The 12,603-nt window shown below is 34.4% G+C and overlaps 1 protein-coding gene across 5 annotated transcripts in view; it reads right to left on the minus strand.

The window, feature by feature from the left end:
* Positions 1-12,603, minus strand: part of BRD10 (bromodomain containing 10) — a 55,368-nt gene that overhangs the window by 24,288 nt on the left and 18,477 nt on the right. For 4 of the 5 annotated variants that reach the window (XM_075021699.1, XM_075021700.1, XM_075021702.1 and 1 more), the window contains 2 exons: positions 5,862-5,938; positions 767-856 (listed from right to left, as the gene is read on the minus strand). In XM_075021699.1, coding sequence (XP_074877800.1) covers positions 767-856; positions 5,862-5,938 — 167 coding nt within the window. The remainder of the gene's footprint in view (positions 1-766; positions 857-5,861; positions 5,939-12,603) is intronic. The other variant, XM_075021703.1, reaches the window with a different exon arrangement.

Here is a 12,603-nt window from a genome sequence, read left to right on the forward strand (position 1 = left end):
TGCCACAGAAATGCCTTCCGAAGGTTTTATTAAACTGCAATGAAAAAGAGTAAGTAATAAGAAGAGTTGGCTGCAGAGGTCCATTTAAATGAGTACTATTCATGTATTTAAAACCATCCACCATCTTGATGAGAATCACTGCCTCCTACAAAACTGCAAACATGTTGGATTCTCTTGTCTAACCTTTACTCTTTTGAGCTTTTCAACTGCATAGACCAAGTGATCCAGTGTACATCGGTAGAATTTGTATTTCAGTCTGGTATCAAAAGCCCGGTAACATAATTTCCTGTACAACCTACTTGAATAAAAATAAACAAAGCCAATTTTAAGAACTTACTTGCAAACAAAAGGAGTTATGAATCCTAATAAGCAACATAAGAGTCAGCTCACAGGAAAATCTGATCAGCACTGCATAGGCAGATATGAGAACTCTATCCTGTAATTGCTTGTTGGGTAAGAGTTTGTCCTCAGGGAACAATGGTCACATGTTTAGTAGAAATGAACTACTCCTTCTAAGGTATTACTACTATCCACATTTTACTTTGGCAGTGAAAAGTGTTAACACAGTTATTGAACTTACTTATCATAAAAACATTGTGAACAGAGCACTATATACAGAGAAGATTAAGATTACAGTCTCCAGGCATCAACCTTATGAGGCTTCATGCAGTTACTGAACAGGCATAAAATCTTCAGTTGACAGGCCTCGGCAAATAACTGGCACTGTTTTATACCCATACAAGAGAAAGCTTTTAATGTCACATACCGATTTCTTTTTAATGTCCTCCAGATCTTTGAGTTCATTCTCAATCTTTCTGATTAATTCCCTGAGTTCATCAAGATTAGTGCAAATAAGCTAAAAAACAAATGAACACAAACACTTGGTAATGTGGGACTTGGAAAATGTACAGTGAAGTTAAATAAAATCTAAAAGCACATCTTATTACTTAGTGCCATCATTTGATTTTTATTTTCTTATAGCATTTTTAAATGTAAAAAAATAGGACTTTTTGAAAGGAAGAAAACCTAATAAGAAAATACTTCACTCTATGGACATAAACCGTATCTCTGCCTGTAAGCTTCCATTTCAAAATGTAGGTATTTTCTTAAAACTTCTGTAAATGACAACTACCAAATTTGTCTCAAGTATAGTAATGAGTTGGAACAGGTTTGAGTACCAAACAACTCCCCGGTGAATTAAAGAGTAGTAGCTTTGGACTATGCTACGGTTACAACTTAATTACACTTGTTACAACTTTTTCCTGAACATAACTTTATGTGCTTACACAGAGTATTACTGAAAGATAACCTAGCCATGTCTATCAAATCTACCTACCTATCTATGTTTTGAAAAAGCATTATATTCTTCTTATTCCTGCCTTAGAAAAAATCCTTTTTACACTTTTCCTTTCAGAATATGGAAGTTAGTTTCTTGAAAAAATTGTCAAACAAAAGTAATCTACAGGTTTGGGCTTACCATCATTTAGGGCAATTAAAGAGTTAATAAACAGGTTCTTACAGGTTATCATATGTTAAGATTTGCTTCTTTCTGAACACCCTTAGGTGGAAATGTTTTCATTACTACTGAAAACATGTTGAAATAATTTAAGAAAATCAAATCCAAAAAGAAAAAAAAAACAACCAAAACCAAAAAGGCTTTTATCTTACAAATGCTAATTTTTTTTCCCCAAATCAGTAATTCATAACAATATATTTTTACTTCAATTACACATACAGTTTTAGATTTGCAGCAAATTCATATTAAAAAAACCTTTGTTTCAGTATTAAAACACAGAAGTGACACTTTTAGCAAAATATATAAATTTCAGAAACCTCTAATGCATAAATGCTATTATTTTCATAATATTTGTGTACATTTGAGAGCATTGGGGAACTGGAGTGACTCAAACTAAAGTTTACAGTGTTCACATTTACCAAGTTTAAAATAGCAAATGAATCAGGAAATTGGCACTGTCTCGCTGTAGGCAATGTATGTAAAATTAACTTGCAAAAGGTTTCTCTCTTAACCCAGAAAATAGTATTACTATGTGTAACTCTACTAAGTTCAACATGCATGTCTGTCCTGCACTTAAAGAACTTCCAAATACCTAAGATGTAAACTGGAAGACAAATACTGGCTTTTGTTTTCCCATCTGGCCTGCAAAGAAATCTATGATACTGTATTATTATACAAAAAGGTGCAAGTTTGTCACATCAAGCCCTTGACAGAAGTCAATAAAGGCATGGATAAAGATTTTCCCTGTGCAATTACAATCCACTCCTTTGACTATACACCTGACAATTCAGTTTTTAAATTTTATCACTGTTTTTTATTTTCTCTGATGAGACACATTTAATTCAGTGTACCATGACTCAAAGATAAAGCTGAACTATGAACCAAAGAAAGACACTGTCTTCATTTGCTAGAAGTGGGTGAGTTTCTCTTTAGGAACTCGCTTCTAGAAAGGCAAGAGTTTTCAAGGAGAAGGACGATTTCACTATTGTCAGTTGAATGGTGTCTTGGAAGTACCAACTCTGTCTTTGACTCTACCATAAAAAGCTCCTCCATGTCATCAGACAATTCATGTGGCCAAACTTTTCACAGGTCCCAGTCCTGTTTCTCATTTTCAGAACAGTCACTTGAGACATAAGAATCCAATTTGCAAAATTGTTTGTGTGTACCCATCCAAAGTATATCAATGGGAAAAACAATGCAAATATATAAACTTTAGTTGTCTTGGGGCTGGAGGTGACAGTGAAGAGTAATCAAATCTCTAAGCCCCAATTTTCATCAGAAGAGGTGTACATTCGAGGCTAGTATCTGTGTGTCAATCACCCACTGGTAAAACAAGGAAGGTAACAGAAGTTCAAGTTAGAGTATTTACTGTCAAACTGAGTTTAGTATTTTAAATACTCCAATACTGAACTGAAAACCACTATAAATGGTTCAAGAAGAAATTTACATTTCTTTGCTTACAGTAGGATTTGAGATGAGGTACTAAAGATGCACAGTGATTGGGAAGAAGCTATTTCTGAAACTTCTCTCACTTGGTTAACATTTCCCATCTTACAGAATGAAGCCAGCATTTTGAAGGAAAGATGAAAAAAGCAGTAATGAAAACTATTTACCATTATAAAAGCAAATCTAATCTGTGGATCTATTAATAAATACAAACCTACGGTACTCCCCCAAATCACTGATGCTCCCTCTTTGCCCTCCTTAACTTCAGCAAATCTTTCAGCATAATTTTTACTCACTTCAGTGGGATCTTGTGCTTAACTTCAGGTTATCTGTGTAATGATTCTAAGTTATACTTTTATTTCCTATGAACCTCCTCTTTTATTGCTGCCATCTCCACGTGGAAAATGTTCAGATAGCTCCCATTTGAGATCTGTATTTAATATAGACCGTAGCTGATAAAACTGAAACTCTTAAGACACAGTTAAACAAAAAAGCTGAAGTTAGCCCTGTTCCTTAAAATGTGCGCGTTCCTTTTTTCCTTACCTACAGTACATGTAGGTCTATATAGCTACATGTGTATTTATGTGAGGGGAAAGGAGGAAAGACTGAGACAAAGCACTTGCTACCAAATCTAAATGTACCTTGTAACTGGAAAAGAAACCCCCCAAACCCACATTAGTGTCCCTTCTGTACAGCAATATAATTACTGTCATTTCTTTAAAACATTACTGAGCAACAGTAATAATAAGCTTGTAACTCAGAATTTCTTTTAAAAAGATATATGCAACAGCCAACTAACTCATGATCTATGAAGCTGCAAACTCACTTCACAAATCATTTTCAAAATATTAAAAACTGGACATGTTTTTTGTGTCTTTTTATTTGGTAAAGGGAATTTAATTTGCATCTGCTTTTGTTCTGGGTTTGTGGTTTTTTTATTTAAAGCAGCCTTGAGTTAAGAAATTAATATGAGGTCTGAAATCACATACAAGGAAGGAGTGATGTTCACTGACCTATGCTTCTACTGCTTTGTCCATGACATTGAAACTATGATAGAGAGCAGAAAATCTGTGCAGTAAGTTTCCTCAAAAGGTTGTTTAAAAATGGCATTATAAATGTTAGGGATTAAGTAGTACAATTATCTCCTGAATTGTTTTGTTAATAATTGATTTTAATATATAACTTGGGTCACTGCACATATTAAAAGATTTAGTAATACTAATTTTCTCAGCTTTAATGTGTAGTTATGGTTTTCAGGTAAAGGATCTATACTTAAGTACAGGATCTAGTCTTATGAAATAAAGTGCTTGTGCTGCAGGCACATAAAACATCTTACAAATTTTCATTTATTTACTTTCTTTCCAAAAGAACTGATGTTTAGACATGAATAGCAATATACTTATGGTTATATCCTCCCTGGCATACCTCACTGGGCCTGTATATACTCAAGCTGTCTTACCAAATATTTAAAAAATATACCCTCACCTTCAAACAGTTACATAACTTCAGTAAGTTTGGCCATACATGTATGTGGAGCCACGTATCTTGAAGCATACTCTACCAGGCTCTAAAAGTCTTAGTAGTATTCCAAATGTAAATGCTTTAATATTTGCAAGTATTTCTAACAGTCATAGCAGTCCTGCCTGTCCTCTTGAAAAAGGCAGGTTAAACTGTTAAAAATTTCCCTAGTAAGATTAAACTGCTCATATTAATCAATCTTAGCTTCACCTAAAACAGATACAAACCTAGCTTTGATCAAAAGAGCCACAATTATTTTGTTACATTTTAATTAATATTTTACATAGGTAAATACTATAACGTGAATTTTACACTTAGATAGATATGTAAATGTACAGTTTACCTTGGTTAGATAAAAAGTTAGGCTAAGTTTTAGATAATGTTTTAGACAGACTACTTAAATACAGTAGTTTAATACTGTAAAAAACGATTTCTAACCTAACCATGTACATCCATGGCATGCAGGTAATATACTGGAAAAACAATAATTTTAGACACTATACCTATTTTTTGGAGCTGCTAGGAAACATTTTAGTTTAGTCACTACCATTAGAATATATACAAAAGTCAGTGTACACTTAAATGTCTTTTCTCAATATTGACTGTTACTAACCAATTTTATCACCAGAAAGTCTACTAGCTCCACCTGAAACACATCATCATCACTGAATAAACTGACTCAGTGTCAGGGTTTTACAGAACAGTCATGATTTAGTGTGGGTCTATTGCTCAGAATAGCACAGATTGCTTTCTGAAAAAAAAAAAAAATTATAGCCAAAGGAGAACTTCAATCCAAGCAGGCACACGTACATAAATTGTGACTTAGAACTGAAGTACTGTTAACACTTCTAGTACAGTACCATAAATCAACATTATCATAACTAGCATTCTTTTCTTAGTGCTCTCTGGTCTAAAGGTCATGTGCAGATAAGCAGTAAAAGTTACAAACAAGATGAGCACAGAAGCCTGAAAATATTTTGCAAGTTCTTCAGTAAATCAAGCTAGATTTCAATTCAAGGACCACAGTGTCACACCTCATATAAAACCCAAGTAACTTTATCCCAGAAAATTTTACCTACCTTAAAAATTCCATGAACAACTCCTAGTTTTTACAGGTTTTGTCCTGTAACAGATTTGTTTGGAATCTTAAACAATACTGTGAAACAGTATGTAAGCTGCACATAATAAAAAACACTGAAACATTCTCTACCTAGAAAAGGTGAAATGCAGTTTTAAAAACACTGTCAGATTAAACTTTTTGAACTAGAAGAAGGAAATTCATCTTTGATTAGGATTTCCAAGGTCTCTATCAGAAACTAAAGGATTTATTTTACATACATTCAGATTTCAAGTGCTTAAAACAAAAATTAAAATAATTTACCTGAAATTCTGGTATAGTAGACTTTGTGACACCTTTCCTCTTCTTTGTGATTGCTTTTTTAGATATCGATTTTTTTCCTTGTAAGATTAAAAGAGAAAAGCTTCATAATGCTGTTTGTTGTACTTCATTAATAAAACCAAATTAAATACAGACTTGAAAGTTAAACTATAACTAACAGGTGGCTGACAGCAAGTCATGTAAACATGATGAATCAGAACTAGACTCAGCAAAAGCAAACATTAAACAAGTATTCGTGTATGGCAGTCTTTTGGGGGGAGGAGGAAAAAAAGGGGGGGGGGGATAAAAGAACAAACCCACTACAGTGCCTACAATATACCACCTAAAAATTTAAGTCATAAAAGAAATATTCAGACCACTGTTCTGAAAGGAGCAAAATCCAGAACTTATGCCACAAACTTAAGAAATATAGCATCTTACCTGCAAGATTTCTTCTCTGACACCATATACTGAACCACACATTAGGATCTGGGACCTCTGTATCTTATAGTAAAAAATACCCTTGAAGCACAATCAATATCTAGAAATCCCTGAATGAACATACTGAAGTTACCAGTGAAAGCAGATTACTGATTTGTTTTTCCTGGCTGTGGCAAAACCTAACATTTTAGAAGAAAGCAAACACCTTCCTGTAATGCCCTTCACACCCAGCTGTGCTATGTTAGAACATGGATGCTACTAAAAACCTTTAATGTAAGGGAAGTGCTTTACTGCCTATAGTATCAGGGTTCACAAGTCACATACCTTTCTCAAATCAAGTAGTTATATCACCAAGCTATATATGCAAAATAATGGAGTTTCTTATGTGGTTATTTCTACCTTCACATGGTAAACTGAAACAAGCCCACTTTTGGCCTGTTCATCCAGACCAAAACCATCACTCTAAGATGACAGCTGTGCTCACACTCAGAAGTCCTACACAATAATTAAAAATCTTAATAAAAAAAAATAATCATACAAAGTATGTAGAATTTGTTGTCAAATAGAATCATTACAGGCACTTAGTAATAACACAAACACAGGCAGATCTGATATTTATATTAATGAAAATATTGGCAGGAATTGCATTTAACTTTTTCCTAACAGATGCTTGCTTGTGTGTGCAAATGCGTATGTACCTATATACACATGTATTCATAGATGCCTAGGCATCTTATTTTCAGTTTATTATACTATCCTATTTTCAGTTTATTACACTATGAGTTTCCTGAACATCTTACCTGAACCTGAAATAAAACACACTTAAGAGACAGGGCACAGGGCTCGAAGGATCCATATTGGAAACTCCACATAAAATCAAACCATAAAAAAATCAATAAATCAACCTCTATTTGAAACTCCACATACTGAACACATAACAAGTTTAAAGAGCCCTCAACTACCAAAAATAAACACTCACAGATTTCACATTACAGGACAAGTGATAAAACAGAGAAGCATGTTTATTAGAACAATCACCCACATGTTTTGACAATGGGCAAAGAAGTCAGCATTTTTGTTATATATTTTACAAATCCAGCTGCATTGAAAACATAACTGCTACTACTGAGAACAACACTGTCAATTTAACAAGCTAAAACAGACATCTACTATAAGTTTTGTTGACAAACTGACTCAAAAAGAAGTCTGGTCATATGGTGGTTCCTTGTTATAGCCCTGTAAAAGAATGTTATCTGGCAAGAACATGAAGAGATAAAAACATGGGGCAGCTAGACTGTCCTGCTTCTTTACAAAAAGAAAGACATCAACACAATCAAAATGAAAATTTTCATTTTATTTGAATAATTTCAGCATACTTTTCAGGAAATATTTACTTGAATATTTTCAGCATCAGGTGCTGTATGATGCAGTGTACTTCAAAAAATAAGAGTTAACAGAAATATACTCTCCCTTCCCCAATATTTCCTTCTGAAAAAAGGGGTACAAAATTGTTAGAAAGAACTATAATTAATTACCAAAAAAAGAAAGTAAAAATTTCTTCCTTTGCAGCAGCATCTGAAAAGCATGCAGTAGGGAAGATATGGGGTAACAGACAGAACAAGAATTAAAAAAACCACTGACTAGAAGCACAAACAAAATGAGCCTTACCTTCTGTGTAAACTGAATCAAGGAAAAAAAAGTCTTTAGACTATGACATATGAGTTATCATAAAGCATGCCTCCTAGACTATATGTACCATAAGACTTATACAAATTCCCAGGCTGACATCTGCCATGAACTAAGAAGATGTTTGTACAGAGCAGCACTACAGACTCTTTCCCACTTTGTGACTATGCACAACAGATGTCCTATGGTGCAGGCACATATCAGATACCAAAACATAAGAAAACACTACAGATATTTGCACAGTGGAAGAGAATTAATACATACAGCAAACTAACTTTGGCAAACTCATCTTCTATCTTAATAACATCCTTATAAAATACCAAATTGAAATTCAAAACAAGTTACAGCACTAGTACTGATAATCTCTCTCTTTTAAAAAAGTTACCTCTGGTTTTCAGAGAACAGTATTTCTCGTTTGCTTTCCAAGCAAGGAAGATAATAAAGGAAAACTTCTATTTAGTATTCCTAAGACAATGCAGCTGCACCTGTGTCCAGTTTCCAAATTCATATTAGTACCTAAAAATATTCCAATTCACTTACCTCTAAGCAGAAAAATCTTTGGATAAAATTAACCAAGGAACAGATTTCCACAATAAAAATGTACTGAGAGCTGCTAGTTTAGATTCTCAGACCACAAGCTGACACATTCAGCAAAAACAACAGCAATGGTAAGGGATGTCAGCCTCTACTAGCTGCTGGCCCTGTCGCATGTAGCATAACCACAGGAATGCTTCAGCCATGCCACCACAGAGCAGTCACTTAGCTTCAACTGCCAGGCTAAGGTGGGCATAGATTCTGTATGGAGGGTAAAATCACTACGGGGTTGAACAGGCATCAGCTGTGAGTGGCAACTTCTCAAACCACTCCACGGAGGTCTGCTAGAGCTCCTTTGCCCATAATCCTAGGTAAACAGACTATTTTAAATGCTTAAAGTACTTACTTCAGCAGATGAAGTAATGCTTCTGAGAGCAGCTAGATGGATTTTGAATCACAGCACACTGTACCTTTCAGAACATACTCAATGTACAAATATATTTAATTGCTGATTGAGAGCAATCAGAGTTAGAAAAACACACCTAAGAAATAATGAAGAAAAAAAAATATTTCTAATAAGGAAGCTCATATGCATTATCTCTTCAGGTCACCTACTGCAATTCAATACACCCTGCTTGTTTCTCACCTCTCAGTCCCCGGCTTTTACTAGCCATCATTTATAAACCATTTACCAAGAATTCTACACATAGACAAAATAATAAAGTAATTTCAGTACAAAAATTCTCAGAGGGGTAAGGGGGAACAGTGGCTCAATAAATAGATTTCCATCTTTAGAGGTCTCCAAGTCACCACTGACCTGATCTGGTATTTCTGACAGTCCTGCTTCAAACAAGGACTCAGACTGGGTGACCTACACAGGTTCCTTCCAACCAGCTTTTCTATGGCTCTGTGACTCTTCTAAAGACTGCTTTGCACAGTATACATATATTAGTTACAAATACACAGGAATCAATAGCTCAGGACTGCACTGCACAGAAGGAAGATAAATCAGATAATGCTTTTGACCAATCAATTTCCTTACACTTTCCCCTGATCATTTAAGAATTAAATGAGAAAAACACTCTCCATCAAGACAAATTAAGAGTTTCCCAAACTAAAAGAAGATGTCCAATGAAAATAATGATCTTGAAACAGATGAAGAGGCCTCCACCTTCAATAGCTGCAACTACATAAAAGCTATTGTTAGGCTGACCATCCTGAGGCACTTACAAGTGGCCTCCCTATCCAGCAACAGCTACAACACTAAATTATTTTTTGTGGAGTAGAGATATTCTTATTTGGACAAGTATTTGATAAATGTTTTATAAATATTGATAAATAAATATTGATTTATCCTTATTTCTGAATCTACTATAGGGCGATGCTTGTAATAAAGATTAAAGTTTTATTTCTTTTTGATAAAAAGTTCAATTTTGAATATAGTTAACACTTCTTTGGAAAAAAAAAAGAGCTTTAGTCTCCCTTGCCAGAATTATAAAATAAGATTCCTGAATTAAAAAAAAAATAATTGTTTGTATTCAAATATACACATCAAAACTATATATATATATAAATCTACTTTGCTGCAAATGGAACTGTTCTAAAGCTAGGAAATGTTAGCCTATTCCTCTGTAACCTTATATTCACCGACATGATTTTACTGTGCCACAATTACTAATTATGTCTCCACATTGCCTTTTCCAACAGGCTCCACATCTCAGATGGGTTTCAGTTCAGAGAGAAAGAGACTACGAGACATTGCACCTTGGGTAGAAGTTGTAACTATCATCTCTTTTCCCCTCACATGCTGCAGGAGACGATCAGCTCTTTTTGTACCACCTCCAATACTGACAGAGAGCTAAGCAGTTCATGAGATTAGGGAGGGGACCAGTACAAACACCCAAGGCAAGAGCCCTTCCATGTTCAGTGGACAAATCAGGACTATGCAACAAATAGAGAGTCCTTTTCATTTTCTGCTAGAGAATAAAGGGAAAACACACATTCACTTTATTCTTCAAGCAAACTACAACAAATCTTATCATAAATTAAACTATAATTCAGTTATCTGTGGATATAAAACAAAACTCTTTATTGATTTGAGGTATTATTTCTCTCCAATAACATGCTACCAACCTATACCTAGAGCTGGTAGCATCAGAGCCTAAAAGCTCAATTTGCATGTCTCCTGACTTCACCTGCTGAAACAAGCCACTTAGATATTAAACTGAAATAAGAACACTGACAAAATGCATACAATCTGCAGTAAAGGACAGTGCAGCTGTGTAACATTTTAGCTATCACATTATTGTTTTTTTCTGAATGAAAACAAACTCTATCTTGCAGTAGGAATGCAGTAAAATATAGGTTTTCCACAGTAAACTTACTTGAGCAAGCCCTTAGTCATCTGCCAAAAAAGCTGAAAACTGTATTAAGCAGACACAAGTAACATTAACTTGGATACTGCTCTGTCCATCCAGACAGTGTCTGGTGCTTGAAGGATGATGAGGACCGAAACCTGCAGAGTGAGTATTAGTATAAGCAAGTAACAGAGATTAGTGAAAGCACTAAAGAATGTGAAACAAATGCTATTCTGAGAAAAGCTGATTTCAAAGTAAGTGAACGTCGTATTGGAAAGCACTGAAAAATCTGTACTGTTTGAAATAGTGTATTCCAGGTTTCATGTATGACTCAGTCTCAGAGTAAAGACATAACTTCATATAACAAACTAAAACTAAACCAAAATAAATAAGTCAAATAATTCAAAGGTGAACAATTTTTACATTACTGCTTTTTAATTTTTAATGCTAAATTAATGGTGATCACAATAGGTGGAGCGGAAGAAATATTTCTTCCCTGAATAATCTCAGTTCCAACAGATCAGATTATCTTAAACTGATAGTTAAGAGATGGTTTTTATTGATTTTCCTTCTACATATTTATAATGGTCATTAAGTAATTTCTTAAACAACTTATTGCTGAAACTAAAAAACAAATACAGATCTACAGATCTTTCACATTTATTCCTTTTAAATAACACCACGGCTGGAAAATTTCTGTTGTAAGATTCACTGGAAATCAACATTTTACTAGCCAACAGCCCCTTAGCCAGCTCTGAGAGAATTCTTAGATGTTATTTAAGTTCAGTAGGTCCAGAAGATATCTGACTGCCATACGTTTTCCTTTCAAGCCAAAACAAATTCCACAGATGTTAGCACTGAATAGAATGCAGGCAATTAACAAGGTAACATAAAAACTAGGGCCTGGACACTAATTGTGAGCATCAAAAAAACCCACTAGGGAGATTAGATGCAACTAAAACAGAAGCCATCTCAAGTTGATCTTGCCATATGTGGGTGAAGAAGGGGGAATAAATAAAAAAATGGTATTTCAGATCTCATTTAGTCCTGTGCCTAGAGGCACAGAAACACAGACAAATAGAACACTAAGCCACAGAAATGCTCTTGATGTTGGTAAATTATCTCAGCACAGACAATACAACCCATTTATAAGTTATCATAACATAAATAATTTTGACTTGAAAGCAGGAATATTTATACAGATCTAGTAAAACTTTTTGTTATGAACTATGATATTTGAGTCCTCATGGCTCATCCTTGAAGGACAACAGTAATATTAATCCATGCTGCAAATTGTAAAGTGACAACACAGAGCAATTTTTAGTTAAAATTTATTTTAATAATAATTTTTAACAAAAATGCAATTTTTACCACATATGCAGCAGAGACTCATTATCTCAGATGGGGAAACAGATGTTTTTGACATCAAACACTACCTCAGCAGTATTTGCCATAGTAAAATAAAGTTAAGTTAGTCCCTTCCAATTGCAAGAATTCCTGTTTTCTCATTACATTCTAGCAGCAACTCCACTGTTCTCAAATTGAAAAACTGGCCCTATATTTTCCTGTTCACAGATTTGTAAAACACATTTCATGCCTTTCAAAGATTTGGCAACTACTGAGCATGTCCTGTTTTCTCTCTATTCCCCTAATCTTCTATCTTGCTCCCAACAGCTCCTCTTTTAGAAAATAGAACATGCAACGATCTGGAAAATGAAGCATTACTA

This window comes from Buteo buteo, chromosome Z, assembly GCF_964188355.1.
Source record: "Buteo buteo chromosome Z, bButBut1.hap1.1, whole genome shotgun sequence".
In the NCBI taxonomy this organism is placed as follows: Eukaryota; Metazoa; Chordata; class Aves; order Accipitriformes; family Accipitridae; genus Buteo; species Buteo buteo.